The 26,367-nt window shown below is 45.2% G+C and overlaps 1 protein-coding gene across 1 annotated transcript in view; it reads right to left on the bottom strand.

The window, feature by feature from the left end:
• Positions 1-26,067, bottom strand: part of CTSE (cathepsin E) — a 26,474-nt gene extending 407 nt beyond the window's left edge. Inside the window, exons 1-8 of the mRNA XM_015417015.1 lie at positions 26,012-26,067; positions 25,696-25,852; positions 24,995-25,112; positions 19,574-19,692; positions 17,851-18,050; positions 17,472-17,594; positions 12,789-12,930; positions 11,939-12,037 (exon numbers count right to left, since the gene is read on the bottom strand). Coding sequence (XP_015272501.1) covers positions 11,939-12,037; positions 12,789-12,930; positions 17,472-17,594; positions 17,851-18,050; positions 19,574-19,692; positions 24,995-25,112; positions 25,696-25,852; positions 26,012-26,067 — 1,014 coding nt within the window. The remainder of the gene's footprint in view (positions 1-11,938; positions 12,038-12,788; positions 12,931-17,471; positions 17,595-17,850; positions 18,051-19,573; positions 19,693-24,994; positions 25,113-25,695; positions 25,853-26,011) is intronic.
• Between the last annotated feature and the right edge of the window lie 300 nt (positions 26,068-26,367).

Raw genomic sequence — 26,367 nt, 5'->3', positions numbered from 1 at the left:
AGTGTGATGCAGCAGTTAAAGGAACAGATGTTCTGACAGGAAAAAAATAGCCAGCAACCATATTTTCAAACAGCTTTTACATATACACACATGAATTTTGCTAATGCAAGGCCAGTTGGAATATACTCTTAAGGCATGCAAAATTTTAGAGAAAGGAAAAATCCTGATGAAATCTTGAACTGTAATGGTACTTTTCCAGCTGCCTACTTCCACGGGTTAAGCCGCTATTAAAAGGATAGGACATTCTTCTCCTGGCCTGCCCTGCATATAGTCTGCACTACCCTGCTTTATCAGGATTCCCAGTTGTGAAAAAGCCCAAAACACAGCTACTCATACCAGTGCTGGTCCAATAAATACATGTAGAGTGGAGATTGCTGCCACAATTGTGTCCCCCATTGATTCTACCCCCTTAGAACATCTAAAAACCTAGTTCTCTATTGATTTAAAGCCCTTCATGACCCACATTTATGAAGGACCATCTCTTGCCTTATGACTCAGTCTGCATTAAATCTCTTTGTGCCATAATGTCAGATACAACAAAATCCCCAATCAATTTTAGGAAACAACAGAAGGGGGAAAAACCCAACGTGAAAATCAAGTCAGGAACCTAAAAGGCTGAATAGCTTAAACATGAAATAAAATACAACTATTTATTACACAGAGCACAAAAACTTAAGGTTAAAAACAGCATACATAGAATGCAACTAAAAACTCAGAACATAGTATACAGCAACAAGTGTAAATTGTGTGTACGATAAATACTGGATCTCAATAATGGTTACACATATATAATAACCACAGGACCAAATGTGTTCCGGCCGAGACAGCCTTCTTCAGTGGTCTAAATTGTACTAACACACACATAAAAATGTAAATATAAAATATATTTTTCAGGCCAAGCAGGTTGTGTATGAGTAGGGTTGCCAGGTCTGGGTTGAAAAATGCCTGGAGACTTTGGGGGTGGATCCAGGAGACGGTGGGGTTTGGGGAGGGGAGGGGCCTCAGCATGGTACAATGCCATTAGGCTTGCCAAGTACCTCCGGGGGCGGGGAAAACCCCACCCCAGAGGCCCGTTCCCCGCCACCGGCGGATCGGGCCCCAGGGGGAACCCCACCCCAACATGCGCGTCACCCGGAAGTGACGTGACGACGCCGGGCACGCTGGGGGCAGGGCCACAGTCCTCCGAAGGAAAACTCTATGGTTTTCCCTCGGATGGTCGTGGCCCCGCCCCCAGCGTGCCCGGCGTCGTCACGTCACGGATGGAAGTCCCCCGTTCCGGAGGAATTTACACTTGGCAACCCTAAATGCCATAGAGTCCACCCTTTAAAGCAGCCGTTTTCACCAGGAGAGCTGATCTCTGTTAGCTGGGGATCAGTTGTACAAGCAGGAGATCTCCAGGCCCCACCTGGAGGCTGGCAACCTTATGTATGAGTCACTGAAAAAGTGTAGCTCCAGCCTCCAAATAATAGTTATAAATCAGGCCTGCATATATTGAGGAGGCCACACTCATCAGAGATGGTAACTACAAACCATCACTCTGTCCTTGGCCCTTGCTGTATTCCCAGTATGTGTTCATGTATAAACCAGAAATGAAGGGCTTTTATATTTACATTTGTATGTGTGTTAGTACAATTTAGACAACTGCAGAAGACCCTCTGGGCTGAAACGTGTTTGGTCCTGTGGTTATTATATATGTGTAAACATAATTGAGCTCCAGTAATTGTATGTGCAATTTACACTTGTTGCTATATACTATGTGCATTCTGTGTATGTTATTTTTAATCTGAAGTTTTTGTGAACTACCCTGCTCGGCCTTTTAGGTTCCTGATGATTATGAGTCTGCATGCCAACTGTAGCAGATGCATGTTTACTGAGGACACTCAAGCTTGGACACAGCCTGCTCTTGTGCCTTCTCCATTGCTGTTAACTGGGGAACATGCTTCCTTTGCAGGTCTGACAGAGACTATCATTTAGCCCCTCACTGCAGAGTTTTAATTTCAGAAAGTACTTATCTGACCAGTTTCTTCTGAGGAACAAATAATGACTGAGCAGCTGCTGCTATTTTGATTTTAATAATATGTTTTTAGTAGAATTATTGTTAGTTGCCATGGCCTCTGATGAGGAAAAATGTGCGTAAAATATTTCATAGATGCCCCCTACCCTGGAGGAATAATATCAGAAGGTCAGATTGATCCCTGAACCTACTTTAAGAAACCTGCAAAAACAATGATGATACCATTTTCGAGTGTGGTACAGAAAGTTTATTAGTGACTAGAAACAAAAGAGTTTGTTCCTTTATATAAACAACAGTCAAGTTTTTAGGAGGCTGGGAATGTTGTCTTTTGAAGGCCCAACTGATTTATTGCATACCTATCGTTATGGCTTTCTAGATCCTCACACAAAAATGTGATGAGGCAGGATAGATAGCCTGGACCTGTGGGTTATTAGGCCTGAATCCCTTTCTCCTTTCCAATTTTCTTTTTTTTTTTACCATCTATGATCCCTTGATGCAGTCTTCTTTAAATGAGCAAGAATGTTCACTTGGCTGTCTTTCACCCATTATAGCCTGCCCTCACTTTTCTCATCACAAATTATTTCCTCTTCTGCTTATTTGGTTTCCAGAAGTCTTTTCCCTTCTGTATAAACCCCTTCCATTCTCTTTGTTTGTTTGGGTGAGGTGTGTGTGTGTGTGCACACGCGCATATGCCTGGAAGTTATGGTTGACGTCTGACGACCCCTAGTGGGGCTTGGATGTTTCAGAGAGGTGGCTTTGATATTGCCTGTCTCTATGTGCTGACCCTGGTATTCATTGGAGGTCTCCCTTCCAAGTACTTGCCAGGGCTGGCCCTGCTTAGCTTCCGAGATCTGACAAGAATCCCTTCCATTCTTCTTTGCCATCCCACTTTATTTTCTGCTTCTAAAAGCAAAAAGGAGAGGAGAAACTCTGGATCTCCTGTGTTGCTGTTCTCTGGATGATTCCCTTGAACTGAACATCTAATGTGCTGGCAAAGTACACACTGACTACTTTGTTTTACTCTAAATATATTCTGTTGGTTGACAAATAAATCCTGCCTTTGTTCTGCAATGTATTGTGTAGGGTTGCCAGCTCTGGGTAAGGAAATACCTGGAAATTTGGGGGGTGGAGTCTACAGGGGGTGGGGTTTGGGGAAGGGAAGGACCTCAGCAGGGTATAATACCATAGAGTCCACCCTCCAAAGCAGCTGTTTTCTCCAGGGGAACTGATCTCGGTCTTCTGGAGATCAATTGTAATAGCAGGAAATCTCCAGATTCGACCTGGAGGTTGGCAACCCTACACAACAGCTCCCTAGAATAAACAAAGGAATATCAAAAATAATTCCCTTACATCTGCCTCCTCCACTCCTGAAACACCTGGCAAGGGGCTCCAAACTGCATTTGTGCCCTGCTGTCATGCTGCCTCTAAAGCCTGGCAGCAAAGAGCGAGTAGGGTGTGACGGTGTGTGTGTGTGTGCAAACTGCCAGCCTGGGGCCTAAAGAAAGGGAGGGAACCGGGCTCAAAGTGTGCACATCCTGTCCTCTGACACACTCCGAGCTCAGTAGATCCTCCCCCAGTACCTTTAGTTCATTTACATGAAACATATACTCTGCTTTTCCAAAATAATTTATCAGAGTGGCTCAGAAGCAAAGAAAATATACAGTCGCACACAATAAAGTGAGTAGAACTCTACTGATCAGAAATAAAAAGCAGCAACATTTAAAACAGCCATAAATAACTACAGAGCATTCGCACTCATAATGGCAACAGTTAACTCACAATATAGCAATCAGAATTCAGTGCCAGATACAGGGCTCCTCAGTGGTTGGGGGGAGGGGGCGTCTGGCAGCTGCTTCACTCTGTGTGGTGGACCAGTTTGCCAGGAGACCCTTTGACTCATTTCCATGCAGGATAAGAGCCTTGAGCAGCAGCTGCAGGTGCTGCTGTGGACGGATCACTACCAGTCCCTGAGCACTACAACACAGGACAGGTGAGTGTAATTCAGATGGCACCATCATGTGCTCCAAGGGGGTGTTAATGGCAAAGCCACCCCCCAATGGGGCCACATTTGCAGAGTCTGTCAAGGTGATACATTCATGGCTGGGTGTGGCATGTTTTGTTTCCCTCCAGGTGAAGGTTCAACAGGAAGATCTCTGCTTGTAGCTAGTCCCCCCTCCCCCCCACTCTGCTCAATCTGCTGTCCCAGCCCTCCTCGTGGAGTGGAGCATTTTTCCCAGCCATCCCTTTCAAGTTCCACCTGCAATTCCACCCCACTGAGGTGCATGCCGTGTGAGGGGATCCTCAGTCCTCCTCCCTGCAAATGGAGTCTTCATACCTCGCTATGGTTTGCAGTTCAATAAAGTCTGTGTTGTGCCACAATTGTGTCTCTGTCTGTCTGGTTCTGACTACATGAGAAGAGCTCCACACCCCTCCCTGCCCCACTCCCTCCCCACTAGGGTTGCCAAGTGGGGGCGGGTAAACCCCTGCTTCGGAGGCCCGATTTCCGCCACCGCGGAATCGGGCCCCGAGGGGAACTCTATGGTTTCCCCTCCGACGATCGGGGCCATGCCCTCAACGTGTTCGACATCGCGCATCATTTCCGGTGACGTGCTGGCGGCGCCTGTGCGCTTTGCGCGCGCATCAACTGAGAGCTCCCGGAGGCCAGCGAGGCTCCCCCGCCGGTAGGAAAAATCAACTTGGCAACCCTACTCCCCACCCCGTCCGTGACTCCCCCCGAGGGCTGCCCAATGACATGTCTAAGAGGGAAGGCTCTCGAGTGCCTCGGGTGGCTGTGGATGGTTCTGCCGGTGCCACTGCCAAACATAGCAGGGGCCCAGCAGCACCTCCAGAGCTGACCTAACAACAGGTTCCCTTCCTCCAATCACAGGCTGCAGAGTGAAGGGGGGGAGGGGCCAGAGGGTGCTGGCCTGGGTGAATGAGCCAGTTTGGTGCGATGGTTAGAGTGTGAGGCTGGGGTCTGGGAGATCCAGATTCCAATCCCCACTTGTGCCAGTCACACACTCTCAGCCTAGCCTACCTCACAGTGTTGTTGTTAGTATACAATGGAGGACATGACAATGATGTAAGCCGCCCTGGGTCCTCATGGGGGAGAAAGGTGGGAAATGATTAGAGTGAATGAATGAAGTCCATAACTGTGTCTGCTCTAGGAAAGGGAGGCATCTGTTACCCAGGGGGAAGATATATGTGAAGGTATCACTGAGGGGGCAGGGGATCATGGGGTTCCCTGTAGTAAATGGCTGGGGGGGAGCCAATGTAGTGGGCAGACTTGATGTCTTTGGAGGGGGATGGGGAGGGCACTAGGTTTCAAATGACAGTCTCTGGGCATGGATTGCTCTGGGAGAGAAATGACGGCCATTCCAGTCCCAGACCACTTCTGCTACATTGAGGAAGCAACTGGAGGATCTGAGGGCAGTGCTGCATGCCCCCACATCTGAGCCCACCCTGGTGCTCCCTCTTCTGCTCTGTCACTGGCAGGGGTGGCCATAGGGGTGCAGGGGTGCCCTTGGTAGTGTGGCCAGGCTGCTGGGAAGCATGCACGCTGGTGAGCGGAGGACACTCACAAATGCATTGGGTAGCAACAACAATGTCCCTTCCCTCTCTACCCTTCAGGGACACCGTGCTCTGTGTGGGCATTGGGTCAGCTGTGAATGCCCGTGGGGTGGACAGCTCATGTCTTGGGCCAGCCAGCTGCCACCTCCTTGGAGGAGGAGTTATCTGAAGAATCAGGCCCCACACTGACGGAATCCCCACCTGAGCAGGTGGATCTGGCAGCAGACCCAACGGGGGAAGCATTAGGAAACGAAAATGCTTCCCAGCTATGGCCAGGAAGATCATCTGGCAGCAGACCCAACGGGGGAAGCATCAGGAAGCGAAAATGCTTCCCAGCCATGGCCAGGCTGCTTGATCTTCCAGGAGAAGAAAGAGATGCCACCGAGGCCAGCTTCTCTGCCAGACTCTCCAGAGCTAGTAGAGAGGAGAAGGAGGAGGAGAAGAAGAGAGCGCTTGGCATCTCAGGAGAGACAAAGGAATTCCCACTTGGCTGTTCAGCAACAGTCAGCGTTAGTTCCTGCAGTGGAGTTCTTGCAGGACCAGGACTGGCAGGCTGATAGGGAACCAGTAAAAGACCTGCACCTGTAGGAAGGTGACTGTGACTGTAAGGAGTGACACCTGGCCCTCGGGATGAGTCAGTAAATGGTGCAAATAAGAGGAACACACTCAGCAAAGCTTGGTGTGGAAGCAACTTTGCTCAACACCCCTTTGTGTGCTGGCCTGTTTAGCAAACAGAGCTATGCCCTGATGTCTTGTACCTTGTCTAGTCTGTGCTTCCTAATTAAGTCTAGGACCCAGACTCTTATATCCTGCACTTGTTTCCAAGCCTTGGAACTGGACCCCTGGGTCCTGGACCCTTTGGAGTTAACCTTTGGCTATCTGGACTGGTTTGTAGACCTTGCTCCTGTCTATTTCTGGACTTGTTGTCATTGTATTTGTGTATCCTGGAAACCCTGGGTAGAGCAACAGTGCTGGACTCAGCCCTGAATGCAGCCGCTTGAAAGCCCCTCCCCCCCACTCTCAGGTGCCTGGGACTGCTGATGGGAGCTGGTCCCTTTAAAGTGGTGGGGTGTGTCCTGGTAACAATGAGCAGAACTCTTGTGGTTTGCCCTTCTCCACCCCTGCTTGTGATAGGTGCTGGACTCTGCCCCCTTGCCATATGACCCCTAATTGGTTCTGGCTGCCATGTCCATCACAGAGCCACCACCTCGGGGCTATGCCTTCACTGGCATAGTTGCTATGGACACTACCCCAGTTATGCTCAGAAGACAATGCAAACAAACTGATTTTGTCTGCTGGCTGCTGTGTAACAGTCCTTGAAATATGGGGAGGAATTTTTTTGGAGTGGTCTAACAACTACCTTCTTCAAGTTGTTCAGGCTTCTTCCCTTAAGTCCCAGCCTTTCTCACCACTTCCTCCCTCAATACCCAGCCAGTCACTCCCCTCTGGCTAGACATAATTAGCCCAGAAATTCAAAGACTAGGGGCTAAACTAGATGTTACATATACCATGTGATCACCACAGGGATTTCTAGCAGGATGCCATCTGTGAGTTCCCTGTGGGAACCCAATTTGGAAATGATGCAGGAGCCCGATTCAGATCAAGTCTATGGTGTGGGGTCAGCTTCCTTCCTTTCTACGCCATTTTCTGAACAAAATGACCCCTGGGGGTGCACATGCAAGCATTTAGTGCACTGCAGCCTCTGATGGAGTGAATAACACTCCTGGGGCCATTTCAAATTGGGAGGAAGGCACAAGGGGAATGAAGGAGTCCCTCTACCCCCAGTGCCACAGTTATATTTATTTATTTAAACATTTATTTAAACATTTATATCCCCCCTTACCTCTTGGTTCAAGGCATCTTACAATAATAATTAAAACATCCCCAGCTAAAACCAAAGATAAGCACCAAATCCTTCCTCCCCTTAAAAGATGCATGTGTTTTAAACCCCCTCAAATGACCAGGCAAATGGCCAGGCCTTCCAGTGCCTCCAGAAGATCTCCAAGGGTGGGGCTCCTTTCACATATCTTCAGGGAGTCCATTCCATAGAGCTGAAGCCATGATGGAAAATGTCTGGGCTTTGATTAATGCCAGATGGTTCACCCTAAGTGGTGGGATAGCCAACAGATGGCTTCCTGATGACCATAGTTGCTGCAGAGCGACATATGGAAGGATATGGTCCTTCAAATTTGTGGGTCCTAGATAATGAAGGGCTTTAAAGGTCAAAATCAGCACCTTGAATGGAACTTGTAAATGGAATGACAGCCAAAGAAGCTGTTTCAAGATGGGCAACATATGTTCCCAGTGGATAGCCCCAGACAGTAGTTGGGCTGCCGCATTCTAGACCAGCTGTAGTTTCCAGGTTGTCTTCTAGACAGCCCCACACAGAGTGTGTTACAGTAATCTAACTGTGAGGTTACAGAAGCATGAGTCTGTGTGGTCAGATCAGCTGAGTCTCGGTAGCAAGAAAGTTGGCAAATCAGATGCAGCTGATAAAAGGCGCTCCTGGCCACCATGCCAACCGGCTTTTCAAATGGCGAGGCAAGGGTCCATGAGCACCCCCAAGGTCTTAACATGGTCTGAAAAAGCCAACGTTACTCCATCTAGCACAAGCAGATTCAGTCTAGAGTCTAGACTATCAGCCTTCCCAACCAGCACTATCTCTGTCTTGTCTGGATTCAGCTTCAGTTTGTTCTGCCTTAGCTGCCTGACCACATCCTCAAAGCACTGGTTCAGAACCAAGATGAATGTAACTGGAGACACGGATAATGAAATACAGAGCTCAGTTTTATCTGCATATTGGTGAAACCCAACCCCCAAATCTCTAACAATCTCACTCAGTGCTGCTCCAGTGGGGACTCCTTGTGTCTCGTTAGACAGAAAAGACTGAAACAACCAACTCCATATTCAAGCCAGTGGATAAGAATGGAGTGTTCAACTGTAACAATGGCCCAACATTATCAATAGAGAAGACTGTTGTCCAGTTTTAAACAAAGACTGTCCACCAGGACAACTAAAGCCATCTTGGTACCAAACGTAAACCTGAACCCAGATTGGAATGGGTCAAGGGCAGGTTTGTCATTCAGAAAACACTGGAGCTACTCTGCCACCTCATACTCTATCAGCTTTCCTAGAAAAGGTAAGTTAGAGACGGGCCTGTAATTGGCTACCTCATCCCAAGCCAATGAAGGTTTTTTGAGTAGAGGTCTAACAACTGCCTCCTTCAAAAGCCTAGGAAGAGCCCTCCTCAATCAGGGAAGAGTTGATGGTTTTCATTATAATGATTCCAGTACCTTTTCCTGGCAAGATTTTAAAAGCCATGATGGGCTCAGATCCAGAGTACAAGTGGTGGCTTCACACTTCCAGGGACCCTGTCAGCATCCATAGGCAGGATCAATCTAAAACTATCCATAACAAAAGCAGGCACTTCTGACACCTCAGGTATTAGATCTGCCCTCAACTTAGCCTCCAAACTGGAGTGGATGAGAAGGATTTTGTCAATAAAGAACCTTGCAGAAACATCACAGCTGGGGGCTAAATTTTTATTGCCCACAGGGTTAGACTTGGATGTTATCAAGTCATACACCACTTCAAACAAGTGAGCTAGTTGGGAGTCTGCTGACACAATGGTGGCAGAGAAGAAAGTCTTCTTTGCTGCGATCACTGCTACCTCACAGGCCTATAAAGGCATAGTAGGCACACAAAGTACATAAATCAAAGCCAGTCTCTGTCCGCACTGGGTACTTAGTGATGGAGAAATGTTCATGGAAAAGAAATGCTACCCCCAACCCCCCGCACCATCCTCCCATTCTAGGTCGGTGATAGAGGTCTAACAACTGCCTCCTTCAAAAGCCTAGGAAGAGCCCTCCTCAATCAGGGAAGAGTTGATGGTTTTCATTATAATGGTTCCAATATTTTTTCCTGGCAAGATTTTAAAAGCCATGATGGGCTCAGATCCAGAGTACAAGTGGTGGCTTCACACTTCCAGGGACCCTGTCAGCATCCATAGGCAGGATCAATCTAAAACTATCCATAACAAAAGCAGGCACTTCTGACACCTCAGGTATTGGATCTGCCCTCAAATTATCCTTCAAATTGGAGTGGATGAGAAGGATTTTGTCAGCAAAGAACCTTGCAGAAACATCACAGCTGGGGGCTAAATTTTTATTGCCCACAGGGTTAGACTTGGATGTTATCAAGTCATACACCACTTCAAACAAGTGAGCTAGATGGGAGTCTGCTGACACAATGGTGGCAGAGAAGAAAGTCTTTGCTGCGATCACTGCTACCTCACAGGCCTATAAAGGAATAGTAGGCACACAAAGTACATAAATCAAAGCCAGTCTCTGTCCGCACTGGGTACTTAGTGATGGAGAAATGTTCATGGAAAAGAAATGCTACCCCCCCACACACACACACCATCCTCCCATTCTAGGTTGGTGAAGGACTTTATATCAAGTCGGTGTGAGCTGCGTCAGAGTGACCACATCAGAGCCACCCACCCAGGTTCCAGTCAAGTGAGCCAGATTAAACTGTAACTCAGGCAACAGGTCAGATATTGTTGTGATCTTATTTTTCATAGACCTGACACTGCACAATACTAAGGTCAAAGTGGAGCCACTTCACTGTCCTGATCTGAGTTGGGCCTCTGTGGCACTTCTTGAGTTTCCACAGGGAACTCCACATGGCTGCAAGTCCTTGTGACAATCTGGGCTTGTTTTGTGATAGTACTCGTACTGATATGGACTACCACCATCTTTCTTTTTCTTTTTTCTTTTAGCACTACAACGTCCTGAGGGGAAAATTGGTGGACTTTGGCACAATTTTATATAGAAGTACTAGGACTTAAAAAAAAACAAAAACAAAGAAAGCACCAGTGGTGATCATGTGATTGTTTACTTTGGTCCTGAGAGGAAAATTATGGGCCAGACTCCTCCAAGCAGTCGATCTATATTTTTTAGTTGTAAGAACTGAAATTCTTCCAGGCAAATATGAGTCAGGTGATCTGGTAAACTCAAATAATCGAATTGTATTAATAGTGTTTTCAGTTGTACCCTTTCAGCAGTGTGGACTATTATCACTTGATCACTGAAAGGATCCTGAGAAAGGAATTTGCTTCCTATGTCTGAGCTCATTTTCAAGTAGCCCTTTAGCTATGAGACAGGCTTGTTATCACCCTTGGCTCCACAAATTATTCATCAGTGTTTATTTTTTGTACAATATGTTTTTAGATATTTATACACTACTTTTCTCCCCAGTGGGAACTCAGAGAGGCTTACAGTCTCTCTCTCCTCATCACAATTTTATCTTCGCAACAGCCACCCTATCTGGTAGGCTAGGCTGAGAGACAGTGACAGGCCAAGGTCACCCAGCAAGCTTGCATGGAAGGGTGAGGATTCAAACCTTGGTCTCCCAGATCTTAGCTGCTATACCACACTGTACAAATCAAAACCCTTCCCTTGCCATAGGCATGCAATGAGGTGGTCGAAAACCCTCCCTACCTTTCCCCCATTAATTAAATATTTGTACTGCAGAAAATGATAAATGATGTTAATGAACAAGTAATCCTATGAACCCCTAGGAATTCTTTGAATGTTTCACTGCATTGCCTTTATGCTGAGGTTTCCAATTCAGAGCTGTTAACAGCAACTGACTTTCTTCCGGATTCATAATACAGAAGTGGTCTTACATCAATGTGGAGCTAAAATAAGATAACCGCACATAACCCAAACTTTCCCAAGAATAACTAAGAGTCTTATGACACATTAAAAGCTAGTGAATTTATTTTGGCATAAGCTTTTGTGAGCCAGAGCTAACTTCTAAATCTGACAAAATGGGCTCCAACTCACAAAAGGTTATGCCACGATAAATGTGTTAGGCTTTTGTTGGTTTTGTGGTAGCAGACGGACATAGCTACCTCTCTGGAGTTTCCTAAGAACTGCATTTGTTTTTAACAAGCAAGCAGGAAAAGAATTGAGATGCTGTACATACCAAAAGCTTACCACTTTCTGCCCATGGTGGTCCTGGCCCTGCCCTCCATTGCCCATGCTCAATCAGTTGAGCAACAGGGGGAAATGGGGGATGGTGACACTGGGATGCTGTGACATCACTTCTGGGTGATCACCTGGAAGTGATCTCACAGCATCTGCAACACTCTAGGAATTTCTCCTAATCCTTGTGGTCTTTGTGTAATGATTGTGGTGATTTTGTAAATTCCTAGAATGTTGTGTGGGCTGTGACATCAGTTCTGAATGATCAAGTGATGCCACAGTGTCCACAATGCCCCCCCTCTCCAGCCGCCCCCCCCCCAAGATCTCAGGACTGGTAGGCACAGGGCTGGGAACTGTAACATACCATGAGGGTGTAGACCTCTGGGGTAAGAGTGTAAGGGTTCCCATTGATGGTGAAAGTAACATCAGGCATCACATTCAGGTTGCTGCATTCCACGGCATACTGCAGAACAATAGATATATTTGCTGCTGTCAAAGGACAACCTTTTCAATTAAAAACAAAGCAAAAACCCTACATTTTGAGGGGAAGGAGGTGGAAAACTCAGGGGAAACAGTAGGGGAAGAGCAATGGCTGCATTCTTTCTTGCTGTCTCTGGGATATATAAAGGGATATGCACTTAAAGATAGTGCCCTGTACACATGCATTTAGAGGAAAGGTAGTTTGAGAGGGTGATCTGGAGGAGGAAAATAACAAGAAAAGGGCCAAGCACCCACCTTACCTTCTGTCCCCTTAAAATGCTCTACCCAAATATACTTTTCCTTTTAAAAAAATGGGCCTGGAGCTTCCTTACACATGTTTGCAAGTAATGTATAACTTGTTCCACAATATTCACCCAGTTAAAAACCAAGTGACTCTATATTTAACACACTTGTGACTGGAAGTTGCATAATGAATACTATATAAAGTCTACAAACTAGAAAATACTGAAGAAACAAACAAGAGGCTCAAGAAGATTTAAGGCCTTTTAAAAGCTTATTGGCTTACCCCCCAAAATATAATATAGATTTTTACAAAATATGAGTGGAGAGAAATGTACAAAGTGTGTCGTCCTTAGTTCTAGGTATAAGGACTGATAGGGCTGGCCATGGACTAATGCCAGTTTTTAGCATTTGGAAAAAGGAATTCCTGCAAATGCAGCCGGTTCCATCCACTGATCTGACATGCTAGTATGGGGTTCCAAATAGGCACCTACCTCTCCATCCATAGGTACTGCCCCAATTAATTTCTGCATTTGTATTATGTCCTCAGAAGGACCTGTAATGAGAGATGTCCCTGTGTCCACAATGGCCTGACATCCTTCTGCACAGAATTCAATGTTCCCATTAACCTTGATACTGCAAAGGGAGGAAAAAATGAAATCTGCATTGGAGAAAAATGGGAAATGCAGTATTTAGGGGCACTCAGTGCCAAATTAAAAGGCGTCTGCCATGGACTGTCTACTCGACTATCTACTTAACAGCTGAAAAAGAGCACAAACTATGAGAGCAAGTAACCTGTTGTCCAATACATTTGTAAGCCCATATCTGTCATCATGGTGAACAAGAACCCAGAACTTGATGCTTGCAGCACTATAGCTTTGCTCTGCACACTGAGTTACTTGCCTTCAGGGAAAAGCTATTAGACTAATCTCCTCTGTACTACAGTGCCCTCCTGAATGTGGTCAGTAGAATAAGTAAGTCCATCCTGTCTGGAAAGATCCAATGAGCTCAACGGGAGCAGGTGACTGAAGGGCCACTAAGAGCTAGCCTGGAGGTATAAAATACTGGCTTCCGTCTCATCAACTGGTCCATACTGTTGAAGTCCTGCTGATTCTGGTTCCTGCCTGTTTGACTTTATATTTTTTTCTCTTCCTTGGGTGGCTTTGTAGTTTCCTGACTTCTGGCCTGACTCTGCTTGTGTCATGCCCTAATGCATCCCTGCTTCTCTCTGACCCTATGGCCACCTGACTGTTGGTTTGACTTTGGACTCCCCCACCCTGTCTGATCCATCTGCACCTGATACCCAATATCTGTTGAATACTATTGTAGATATGAATTCCAACTCAACCCCTATCTTGGTTTAAAGGACAGTTGGAAACTTGAAAAACACAATTTCCTGATTAAGGAGGATATCCACAGTGAAAATATCTATATTACTGAAAATACTACTTTTATTCATAAATAGCCAACTCGGAGATATATGGCCCTTTCTGCACTGACAACTTGTTCTGGAGAATCCGAGGAGTCAAGATTTAAGGGTTGACTCTGCAGTCACAAGCATTCCCTCAAGGTTATTTATTTGTGTATTCTGTATGGATTCTGCATCTACAAGCAAAATCCACATTTTTTGAGCTAACTGGCTGCCAACCCCTCCCTCTCTTTCTCCCTCCCTCCCTCCGTGATTCTGCAAAAAGAAAGGGAAGGATGGGTGAAATCCAGACCCACACATACAAGACTGACACATTTGGGAGCATGGAATCCCCTAGTCCTTTATTGATTCCTTATTATGGCTTTCTCTGGCTTTTTAAAAGTTTGCCTGAGTGGGAGGGCACATCCTCTTCTGTCTTTGGAGAAGGAGGGAAAGAAAACAGGAGGGAGTGTCAACCTAAAGAGAGACAGGCGGAAATGCGGGGGAGGACAGTGGCAGTACTTAAATACCCACAGAAACAATTCTACTTTAGAAAGGATTTGCAATTTGAAAGTGGATGAGAACAAAGAATCACTGCAAAAGGAGTTTTGGTAGCTGTGGGGCAACAGAGTGCTGGAAGAGGTCTGAATGCAGATTCCTGTGAAACAAATGCAAAAACAAGAGAAACCCCCAAAACAAAGTGAAAGTGACAGCGGGAGGGAATGCAGAATGGAAGAATAGGACGTACTCAGAGACCGAGGCAAAATACAGGTGCAGAAAGGGCTATAAAATAAATGGCAAAAGTGGATTCTTCCGTTCATATGGCAAAATAAGCATCCCAAAGTGTCTGCAAAAATTCTCTATCAGAAATCTCTTAATGGTGCATTGGCTGTATAAAGATGTACTACCAAGCTGTTGGGTAAAATACTATGTTAAGATGGTTTAAACCAGACAAAAATCATAAAGTGGTTGGAAAAGTTATTAATAAAAGACTGTCAACCTTGGTCTTGTTTACAGAGCACAAATGTGTCATGAGTTCGATAGCATCAATGCTTGCTTGCACATTTGGAGGAACTTTAAACCAGTTTTGAGCCCAGGCTTTTCACTACTGATAACTGTCTTTTATAACAACGAAGTATGAGACTGTGGTTTTTTAAGGGGATATTCAGTCTTGGGGAAATGCAAATTAATACATGTAAGAATCTCATAAATTTGTAGCGGATGCTACCTTATAACTGGGTTGTAGCAAGAATGGAGGGGGGGAGAACTAAAATTATATTAATTTTTCCAGATCATACTCATTATTAGTTCACCAATTAAAAATCATGATCAATGTCAGCAAAAAACTGCCTTATAACCAGGTTGTAGCAAGAATGGAGGGGGGGGGAACTAAAATATTAATTTTTCCAGATCATATTCATTATTAATTCACCAATTAAAAGACATGATCAATGTCAGCAAAAACATTTGAAAAAATGACATGTGGCTTGTCACCAGGAAAAATATGTGCTTTATGGAGGATTGCATACTTTATCAAAAACAGTCCTTTGGCTGTGCTGAATCCCTCCAGGTTCAATTCTTAAAACATTGGATGTTTTTTATTATGTTTTGGGGTGACAGAAGTCAGGTGACCATTCACACACACACACACACACACACACACATATATATATACATTTGTTTCACTAAAATTACAAAATTCATGGCATATTTCAGTGATATTGTGGAGTAATATCTCATAGCTCACACCCATTACTATATCTCATACCCATGGCTCTATTCATTTATATTATCTTAGTTTGCACATTCTATTTGATATGTTTTGTGTACATATGGAGATTTTAATTATTTTATTGTTAAATTCATATATTTGTATTCTAAATGTTGCTTTTTGTTTTGTTTGTTTCATATATAACAGGATTCCCCCCCCACATAACAAAAATAATCTTTACAAAAGAAAAGAAAACACCACAATATAATATCTCCCTCAGAATGAAAGCTGGCATCCAAGATAACATTCTGTGTTTGAATCTCACCTGTAACACACTTTCCTCAGGGTAGTGGCGAGGCAGGATTGATACAATTAGGATATTTTCATTAAAGATTGAGATGTCTAAATGGAACCTGGTGTACTTGTCCAGGAAAATATTCTGTCTCAAGTTTTGATTCCAGCCTGATCCCCCCCCCCACACACATTTTCTAAAGTGCCAGGGAAAACATTAGAATTAAAGTCTATCTATGACATCTATCTATGACATCTCTGCAATTAGCATTCAAACCGCTACTTGACTTGAAAAACTGCTACTCATTTTCAGTGAGATAAGGGGTAAGAAATATACAAAGGATATCATAATGCAATTATTTGAAACAGGCCGCTTGAACATTGGACTTTACAGAAATGAGAGCCTGCAGTCTACTATGCATTCAAGATATTTCTGGGTTGCTATTAATTCCAGCAGCCCTTCCACTCATGGGAAAGATCATTCCTGGAGTTGTAGGATGAAGGCCACAAGGTTGGGGCACTGCAGGAAGGGACTGAAATAGCACCCTCTGTGTCTACAAGTACAGTTCTACTAATGTAAAAGAGAAGAAAGGGCAATCTCTTTCCTCTTCCCTCCTTACTGCAAGGCCCTCATTCATGTGGCTATTCTTCCATGTAAGTCCAGGAACCCTAGGAGTGATGTTTTTTGGGATCAGAGGTGGGTGCCAGAAGTGTGAGATGAATGCCTTCCATGTATGCATGGTTGGACACCGTCTATGGATTTTGGACACTGTCCAGAGAATAACATCTGGATCTGCCCAAATGGTTGTAAGCTCCAAAAGACGTTGCTGGCAAGGACAGTCGCTAATTTTTTATATGTAAAAGTAAGAATTTTCTGCAAGTAGATTTGCCGGGTCTGGGTTGGAAAATGTCTGGCGACTTTGGGGGTGGAACCAGGAGGGGGCGGGGTTTGGGGAGGGGAGTCCACCCTTCAAAGGAGCCATTTTCTCCAGGGGAGCTGATCTCTGTCAGCTGGAGATCAGTTGTAAAAGCAGGAGATCTCCAGGCCCCACCCGGAGGCTGGCAATCCTATCTGCAAGTGAGCATGCTTGAACTGTGTGGTGTATTCACGCACCCTAAGATGCTGGCTCATTGAACTGAGACCCAGAATTCCATTTCCCTTTGCAGCTTGTGAGTCTATCATGTGCATGCATGTGATTCCCTTGTAGCCTCCCTACCTACACAGACTTGAAGTAGACAGTTGCAGGGTGGCAGGAAGTCAGAAGAAAAAGGAGGAAGTGGTGAAGCAGTAGCTTAGAGTGTGGTAGCAGCATCTGTAGACATTGTTTCATATCCATTTCCATAAGTAGCTGTTGCATCCCATGTTGAATTCCACATGCTTATCATGACTAATTTTTCACCAACCTCAGAAGAAAAAGAAAGCCTTTGCAATTTGTTCTTCTACTCTCCTGGAGAGCAGAGTCAATTATCTCTGGCACATCCTCCTGTGTACCTCATCCAGCTACTACAATTTATGAAGTCCATGGATTCATACTGGTTTTGAAATGCCTCTGACTTTCAACCTGAATCATTTTGCTATGTAGAATGGAGAGGCCTCTTGCTGATATACACAACTCTAGAGACCCACTGGAAACCTAAACATAACTACACAGGCTGGTTTTTTAAGTCTGCCTTCTTCAATGACAAAACATATTAATAATTTTCATCACTGCTTCCCTCCATTATCTCTGCAGTTAACCCAAAGAGTTCCCCAAACAAGACACTTACTTATCCAGCAGGATCTGCCAATAACCCTGTTTAGTGACTGGAACCCAGTTGAGGTTTCCACTGAAATGGGAAGGATCGAAGCCACCCCAAATCAGTTCCCCTCCTACAGAGGATTCTTCATTTCTGAGGGAAAAACGAATTATCATTTCAGTTAGGATTTCAATTGGCAAGGGCCTTCCCCTCAGTATTATTTAATTTTACATTTTCTGTGTTTTTTCATGTTGGAAGACCATCATTAATTCCACATGTCCTCTAAAGGCATACATTTTTAAAATAGCCACTATGGGTTTGTCTTTTAGCCTCCACTATAATTGATTTTTAGTTAAAGTGGGGCCTAGATTTGAAGTAGTAGCTGGCACCAGAAGTCCATTTATGTCACCTGTTCATGTAGACGGAGAACATTGGCAGATCCACCAGGTTTTGGGCCATCATGTTATCAAAGACTGGAGTGACTCCATCCACGGCCAGGGATGGGTAGGCCAGACCAAGAATACCATCAAATTCAGAATCCAAAAAGGTGTTTCCAGGCTCATTGACACTTTCTGCAAATTGTTGATTGGCTACAGTAATTCCTTCTACCTGAAGGGCAGAAACTCATTAATACTGATCCTATGCTCATACAAACAAGCAAACAAAAATAACCCAAGAATTATGCCCAAGGGAAAAGGACAGAGAAAGCAAACATCTGGGGTGCTGAGGAATGTCATAATGGGGAAATGTTGTGACCACCTCCAACCAGCCCAGTGAATCTGACTCAGAGTCCTCAGGGGAGGAGCCAAAGTTGGTGACTGAGGAGGACCCAAGAGACCAGGGAGGGCCCAGCATGGCAGGAATGTACCATCACCTGCTAAGGATGTACTAGTGGCACCAGAAGCTACACTGCCACACCCTGCAAGAGAAGCCTTGCCATTAGCCCTTGAGTCAGCTGCTAGGCGTCCCCCAGGCAGCACTTGAACCTAGGACTGCAGCCCCTCTGGATAGAGGCCTGGAGATAAATTATAATCCTGGGGATCTCCAGCCACCACCAGTAGGTTGGAACCCAGCCCAGGACCCTCTCCCGCTCCTCAGGAATGGTGGCCTGGGCTGAGGTGGCAAAAAGTAGGCTAAGTTCGCAACTGGCTGTACATAATCTCCTTGTAGGTCTAGAGCAGTGTTCTGAGGATAATACTTCCTCACAGGATCCTGGCCAAAGCACAGAACAGCCAAGGAACTCAACACCTGCAGGCAAGGCAGCTGGGCCTCATTACCTCCAAACCTGTTTAGGTTGAGGCTGGGTGAAACTGCCTTGCTGGATCATCCAGTCCACTAGGATGGCTTGCACAACAGTGAACAAAGCATGACCCTATTACCTGAATGAATAACTGAAATGAGATCAGAAAATGAAGGTAAAGCTATCCAAAAAGAATGTCCATGATAATAATGGATAATCTTTGTCATAGGCTGTGGAGATGACAAACAATTCACAGGGGGATATAGAACACACTCTAAGACAGGCCCGTAGCCACAGTGGGGCATTTAGGGGTGGTGTCCCCTCCCTCATGGCCCACGCCCCACAACTCCTGCTGGCCCTGCCCATGCCCTTAGCTGCCAGCCGCATTTGTTTCCCTGGGCTGGAGGAGAGGACAGGAGGAGAGCTGACTGGCCAGTGCGATTAAAACTTGGTATGCACTTTCTGCTACAGTCGCAGGTGGGTGAGGCCTGTCGCTACTGTAGCACAGAGCGCATAATCCCTAAGTATTAATCGCACCAGCCCATCGGCTCTCCCTCTCCTATAGTGGCCAAGGCGAACTGAGTCCAGCCGGCAGGTAAGGAAATACCTTTCTCTTCTTCACTTGCCTGCCCCCCCCCACCCCTGTGCCCCCTCTCTTCCTGCCTCTTGGATTTCCCAACGCCCCACCACCCAAAATTTTCTGGCTACGTCCAGGATTCTAGGCTGGGTCTTCTATGTTTGAAGGTTGAACAGATCCTGCATTCGGGATACATACAGAGAGGGAGGTTGCTTCCCCCCCCCAAAGTAAAAGATAGTGTGGATTAAATCATGTTTTTCAACAAAGCTGGAAACAAAGGAAAGTTTAAGAGAAACAATGAGATCTTCTACTCACAGTTACTTGATCTGATCCAATTATTCCTGTCAGGCTCCCAGTGCCATATTGAATAGAAAAAGGAGTCCCCACCTCACTGTAGGTACTGGAGGCTGATGGATGAAATCTGGAATGTTCAACTGTGGTTTAAAATATAGTTTCCTCAGTCAGAATATTGAATAAGTGACATGTGACCACCACCACCACCTCTATCTTGCAATATAACGGCCAGGAGTTCTGGCATGAAGGCTGACAGTGCAGGGCCTGTACACATTTCAGAAGTAAATCACAGGCTTAGCCTCTGCATATATTTTGCAGTTATCACACGATGTGTTGGACTGCTACCTTAAGGCTGATTGTTACATACACCATCTGCTAACATCATTTCCACCCAGTCTATAAGAACATAAGAACATAAGAGACGCCAATGTTGGATCAGGCCAAAGGCCCATCCAGTCCAACACTCTGTGTCACACAGTGGCCAAAAATACCAGGTGCCATCAGGAGGTCCATCACTCTTTGGGTGAAGAAGTACTTCCTTTTATCCGTTCTAACCCGACCGCTCAGCAATTTCATGGAGTGCCCACGGGTTCTTGTATTGTGAGAAAGGGAGAAAAGTACCTCTTTCTCTACCTGCTCTTTCCCATGCATAATCTTATAAACCTCAATCATGTCACCCCTCAGTCGTCGTTTCTCCAAGCTAAAGAGCCCTAAGCGCCTTAACCGTTCCTCATAGGGAAAGTGTTCCAACCCTTTTATCATTCGAGTTGCTCTTTTCTGCACTTTTTCCAAAGCTATAATATCCTTTTTAAGGTGTGGTGACCAGAATTGCACACAGTATTCCAGATGAGGTCGCACCATTGATTTATATAGCGGCATTATGATATTGGCTGATCTGTTTACAATACCCTTCCTAATAATCCCCAGCATAGCATTGGCCTTCTTTATTGCAGTCACACACTGTCTCGACATTTTCAGTGAGTTATCTACTACAACTCCAAGATCTCTCTCTTGATCTGTCTCTGCCAGTTCAGACCCCATCAACGTGTATTTATAGTTAGGATTTTTGGCTCCAATGTGCATCACCTTGCACTTGGCCACATTGAACCCCATTTGCCATGTTGACGCCCACTCGCCCATCTTTGACAGATCCCTTTGGAGTGCCTCACAATCCTCACTGGTTTTCACCACCCTGAACAACTTCGTATCATCCGCAAATTTAGCCACTTCACTGCTTACTCCCAACTCCAAATCATTAATGAACAAGTTAAAAAGCAGTGGACCAAGTACTGATCCCTGTGGTACCCCACTGCTTACACCCCTCCACTGGGAGAACTGCCCATTTATACTCACTCTCTGTTTTCTATTAATTAGCCAGTTTTTGATCCATAAAAGGACTTGTCCTTTTATCCCATGATTTTTGAGCTTGCTTAGGAGCCTTTGATGAGGAACTTTATCAAAAGCTTTCTGGAAGTCAAGGTAAACAATATCTATTGGATCCCCCTTGTCCACATGTTTGTTCACCCCCTCAAAGAACATTAACAGGTTAGTGAGACAAGATCTTCCCTTACAGAACCCATGTTGAGTCTGCCTCAATAGGTTTTGTTCATCTATGTGCCTACTAATTCTTTCCTTAATAATGGTTTCCACCAATTTACCCGGTATCGACGTCAGACTGACAGGCCTGTAATTTCCCGGATCTCCTCTGGAACCCTTTTTAAAGATGGGAGTGACATTAGCTACCTTCCAGTCCTCAGGAATGGAGGCTGATTTTAAGGAGAGATTACATATTTTTGTCAGGAGATCCACAAGTTCACAATTGAGTTCTTTCAGAACTCTCGGATGTATGCCATCTGGGCCTGGTGATTTATCAGTTTTTAAGTTGTCTATCAGTTTTAGGACCTCCTCTCTCGTCACCTCAATCTGACTCAGGTCTTTCAACACCCCTCCCGAACTCAGCGGCTCTGGAGTGGGCAAGCACCTCTCATCTTCCACAGTGAAGACGGAGGCAAAAAATGCATTTAGCTTCTCAGCCATTTCCCTATCATCCTTCAGTACTCCTTTTACCCCTTGGTCATCCAAGGGCCCCACTGCCTCCCTGGCTGGTTTCCTGTTTCTAATGTATTTGAAGAAAGTTTTATTGTTGGTCTTTACATTTTTTGCTATATGCTCCTCATATTCCCTTTTTGCATGCCTGACCACAGACTTGCATTTTATTTGCCATAGCCTGTGTTCTGTTTTATCAGCCTCACTGTGACTAGCTTTCCACCGCTTAAAGGAATCCTTTTTACCTTTTACAGCTTCCATTACTTTGTTTGTTAACCATGTAGGCTTTTTCTTATACCTGTTTGTGCCTTTCCTAACCTGCGGAATATATTTTATTTGAGCTTCTAGAATTGTAGTTTTAAACAGTTTCCAAGCTTCCCCAATGGTTTTGACCCTTTCTACTTTTCCCTTCAGTTTCCTCCCCACATGTCCCCTCATATCAGAAAAATTACCCCTTTTAAAGTTAAAAGTGGTTGTGTGAGTCTTTTTGGCCAATTCCCTATTTGTACAAATGTTGAACTCAACAACATTATGATCACTGTTTCCAAGTGGTGCAATCACTTTTACATCTCTCACCAGGTCTTGAGTGTTACTTAGGACCAAATCAAGGATCGCCTCTCCCCTGGTAGGTTCCATGACCATCTGCTCCATAGCACAGTCATTTAGAGTGTCTAGAAACTCAATCTCTTTCTCTCGACTAGAACACATATTGACCCAATCAATGTGTGGGTAGTTAAATCACCTATTACGATACAGTGTTTTTGTCTAGCCGCTATCTTTAATTCATTCATCATTTTATAATCCTCCTCTATCTTTTGATCTGGTGGGCGATAACAAACTCCCAGTGTTAAGTTTTCTTTTGCCCCCCCCTATTTCAACCCATAGAACTTCCAGAAGCGAATCCAATTCTCTTAGCCTCTCAATCTTTCTGGACTTTATACCCTCTCTGACATACAGAGCAACCCCCCCTCCAGCCCCCCCTCCTTCCTATATAATATATAACCGGGAATCACCGTATCCCACTGATTTACCTCATCCCACCAAGGTTCTGAAATACCCACAATATCTATTTTCCCCGCCAACACCAAGCACTCCAACTCCCTGATTTTACCTCGGACACTTCTAGCATTTGTATAGAAACAGCTATAATTTCCCATACAAGTTAAGCCTGCAACCTTCCTCTTGCTATCTCGAGACCTTGTCAGGCAGTCCATGTCACTAGCCATGGTCTCAGTGGACAATTTCAATCCACCTCCCTGTGGAAAAGCAACAGGTACCCCCTCATCTCTCTGAGATGAGCCAACCTGAACTAGAGACTTTTCATCTCCTGTTGGCCTTCCCCCATGAACTACCTCTTTGAAAAAGTATTATATCTGATGTGATACAAAAGTTCTGTTTGTATCATTTATTGCAGGACAGCCTGAATTGAAATACACATGGAACATATCACATATGCTGTGGTAATCAAGTAATAAAAATGCCCTTGTGAGCTCATCCATCTGCGATCAGGTGATGATCGGGCTCACCACGTCACAGCACTTTACCATCATGCAGTCTGATCACATGCATATTTACCTAGAACTGATTTGCACTATGGACAATGCTAGAATTACTATTTATGGAGAGGGATGTTCACAAGACTGTAGCCTTATAGAATACTCCGATCAGGCCTTATTTACACAGTCCACCAAGATCTCATTTAGACAATGAATTATGGCATAGAAAATGACCCTGAATTCTGTCCCTCCCCATCAATCTTTCATGCCAAACCTGTCTTCTGAATGTACTCGGCTTATGAATGCATTATTTATTATTGTAAATGTGCCCCCATGTGGCAAGACCAGTATCATACAAATGAACATAAGAATTCTGTAGTTACCTCGTTCCCCAGGCCAGTGCCTGCCTGCCCGCCCGCCCTCCCTCCCAGTAAAGTAATATCTTATGATTATATTCCCTTTTGTTCAGGCTACTGAATGTTGCTAACTGCAAACCAGTACTAATCACAACTAAGTAACTTACAAAGGCAACGACAGCCACTATTTAAAAGGTATCTACTCCTGTTTACAGCTGGGCTAGCACTGCACTCTACAGCTCATATGCAGAACCTTTTCAGTTGTTTAATACAGTAGCAGCACTGTATGATGAGCCATCTGTGTCCAGAGGCTCACTGTGAAAATCAGGCCACAGTACAAAATAACAGTGTGGGAAGCAAAGGAAACTGCCCAGTATGCATGGGGAACAAACATGAACATTTCTTACTGCTTCCAAATGGAGCATTTTAAAGTTCCCCATGGCCAGTTTAAATAGAATCCAGCTCATATATAATAATAAAAAAGTATTTTGTATCTGAGAGGAACCCAATCACCGCATCAGCCACAATATTGTCCAAATGGACAAAGCCCTGCATGCCACATATGGTGGCGCTGGAGGGTAAATCCTGTATAACATCTGAACTGCCAAGCTTTGTCAGTTCTAGCCCCGTGCTGGTGTGAGCAACCAAGCCTTGTCCCTAGCTCATCGTCTACCCAGCGATTCGAAAGCTTCGGCAAGTAGATAAATTGGGGACCACCCGTAAGGGGGTGGGCACACCACTCCCCTTGGGAAGTGTTAGCTGCCAGGACTGACATTTGCAGCGCGGCAAGATCAAAAGTGGGGAAAATCTGTTTTGGCATTCCCTGCAGTGGAGCGAATTGGCCAGGCGGTGGCAGTGTGGCAGTGCAACATCACGAGCCCTGACGTCATCAGCCAGCCGACAGAATACATGCCGTCGGGACATGACTGATACAGCCTGTAGATGGATCCTCCGACCAGCTACAATGTGTGTGTGATTAAATATTGTATGTTGTCTTCCCTATCCCCCACGAATATATTGTTAGTCCATTGTCTCTTTGAGTAGCTGTAAATCGCTCTTAGCATAACTCATTAGCATATGCCACACCCCCTGACATCACCAGAAGTGTGTCATAAGGCCACACACCCTGACATCACCGGAAGTGTGTCATAAGGCCACACACACCGCCCCCAATGGTCCCGGCTGCTGCCGCCGGCCTTGCAGCTCCACTGCCGAGCCCCATGAGGGGCCCGGCGATGAACCTGCGAGGCTGGCGGGAGTGCAAGGAAACCCCGCGAAGGCCCTCCCTGGCCCCAGGCAGGCAGGGGTGGGGAGAGGCAGGGAAAAAGCAACTTACCCTCCCTCTTCTCCTGCCTCCTCCTGGCTGAATGAGGGCCGGAAGCGGGGTGGCCGGAAGCAGGGGGCGGGGCTTCGTCATGTTCCCCCCCCCGTACCTCACCCGGGAGAACTGCGATCCCCGCGATCCCCCCGAAATGACCTCTGATTATTATTATTATTACAGTTTGTTAGTTCATTTACATTTTATACACCCAACCCAGTCATACCGCAGGCTTTGCTGACACAGTAAACAGATGGGACCCAGAGGTTGGAGGAACCGGTGTCAAAAAGCACGGTGAAATTCTGAGGAGGAGTCCCAATGGAGATCTGTCCAAAATATTCCACCTAACAGGAAAAAACAAAAAATATATATTCAGGATGCAGAGCTCAGGAAAGCTTCACAAAGCAAGAATTCTTCCCAAGCTAAAGGAAAATATCAGATTGCATGCATTATATACTTACATGAACAGACTTTGGAACCTTAAAGACACTGCAAAGCAGTCTCCCAGCTAACCTACAATCCACTATATGGAGATGCAGCATGGTATTCCTGAGGCTGGATCAGGGCAAGTCTGACCATAGCACTAAAGATACCATTTTAAACATTCAACAAGAATGATTCATCTTCTGTCCCCACTCCACCCCCCGGCTATTAGACAAAGACATCCATACTGAAAAACCAGCATTGTATTCCTAAGTGACAAATAATTTTGAAAAGGTTAATACACCAGCCACAGATAAAGCAGGCAAATAATATCTGGCACATTGCCACATTATTCTTGAATGTATATAAGCTCCATTGAATGGGACGACCGAGAGCTTGTCTTCAGCACATTTGTGGTTTTCACGCAAAAATAAAGTTTTTTTCTCTTTTGCTGCTGCCATATTTCTGCCCCTCATAGTTTCATAAACCCTGCTCGTAACTTACATCAAAATAGTTGAGGAGTGGCTCATTGACTTCCTGGACTGCTGCACATTCCTGGGTGTACTTGATCATATCTACCTTGTGGGCTTTCCAGAACCCGGACAGTTGCCCACGCTCTCTCAAAGTTGTCCGCAAAGATTTGTGTCTCTTTAGAGGAACTCTGTGGAGACGGGAAAAGGAAACGTGATGAATGCTGTTTCTTAATCAAATGGGGGGGAAAACCCAAAGACCCATGTTTTATGAGGCAGTAGTTTGAGCGTGGGTAACTAACTTCAGTAGTCTGAAAGAACTGATGAAAAGGCCAAGGAAGCTCTCTTACCTTTGTACTCCACTGGCCATCCATACTGAAAGCATTAAAAGAATAAGCTGCTTCATTCTGGTGGTTGCAGGTCTTATGCTCTCCTTAACTTGTTGCAACTGAACAAAGTTCTGCACTTATATCCACAAATCCAGCCCAACCCCTGTGATAAAACTGAAGGGGAAAAAATCTACACTGCCCAAGTCACACCACTTAATGTCAATACAGCACCTTTGGAATAGAAATTAATCAGTACACATGTGGTCCCTTCCAGACACCAGAGATTAGGCTATTTTTTTCCTCTACCACTGAATCACGAAAGGGCTGTAAAAACTGCAGGAATTGGTTATGTGTGCATGTGTATAGATGTATGCGCA

The sequence above is a fragment of the Gekko japonicus genome, unplaced genomic scaffold (assembly GCF_001447785.1).
Source record: "Gekko japonicus isolate JY-2015 unplaced genomic scaffold, Gekko_japonicus_V1.1 scaffold522, whole genome shotgun sequence".
Taxonomy (NCBI): Eukaryota; Metazoa; Chordata; class Lepidosauria; order Squamata; family Gekkonidae; genus Gekko; species Gekko japonicus.
The sequence above is the reverse complement of the archived record's forward strand: the minus strand, read 5'-3'. Positions and strand labels throughout refer to the sequence as shown.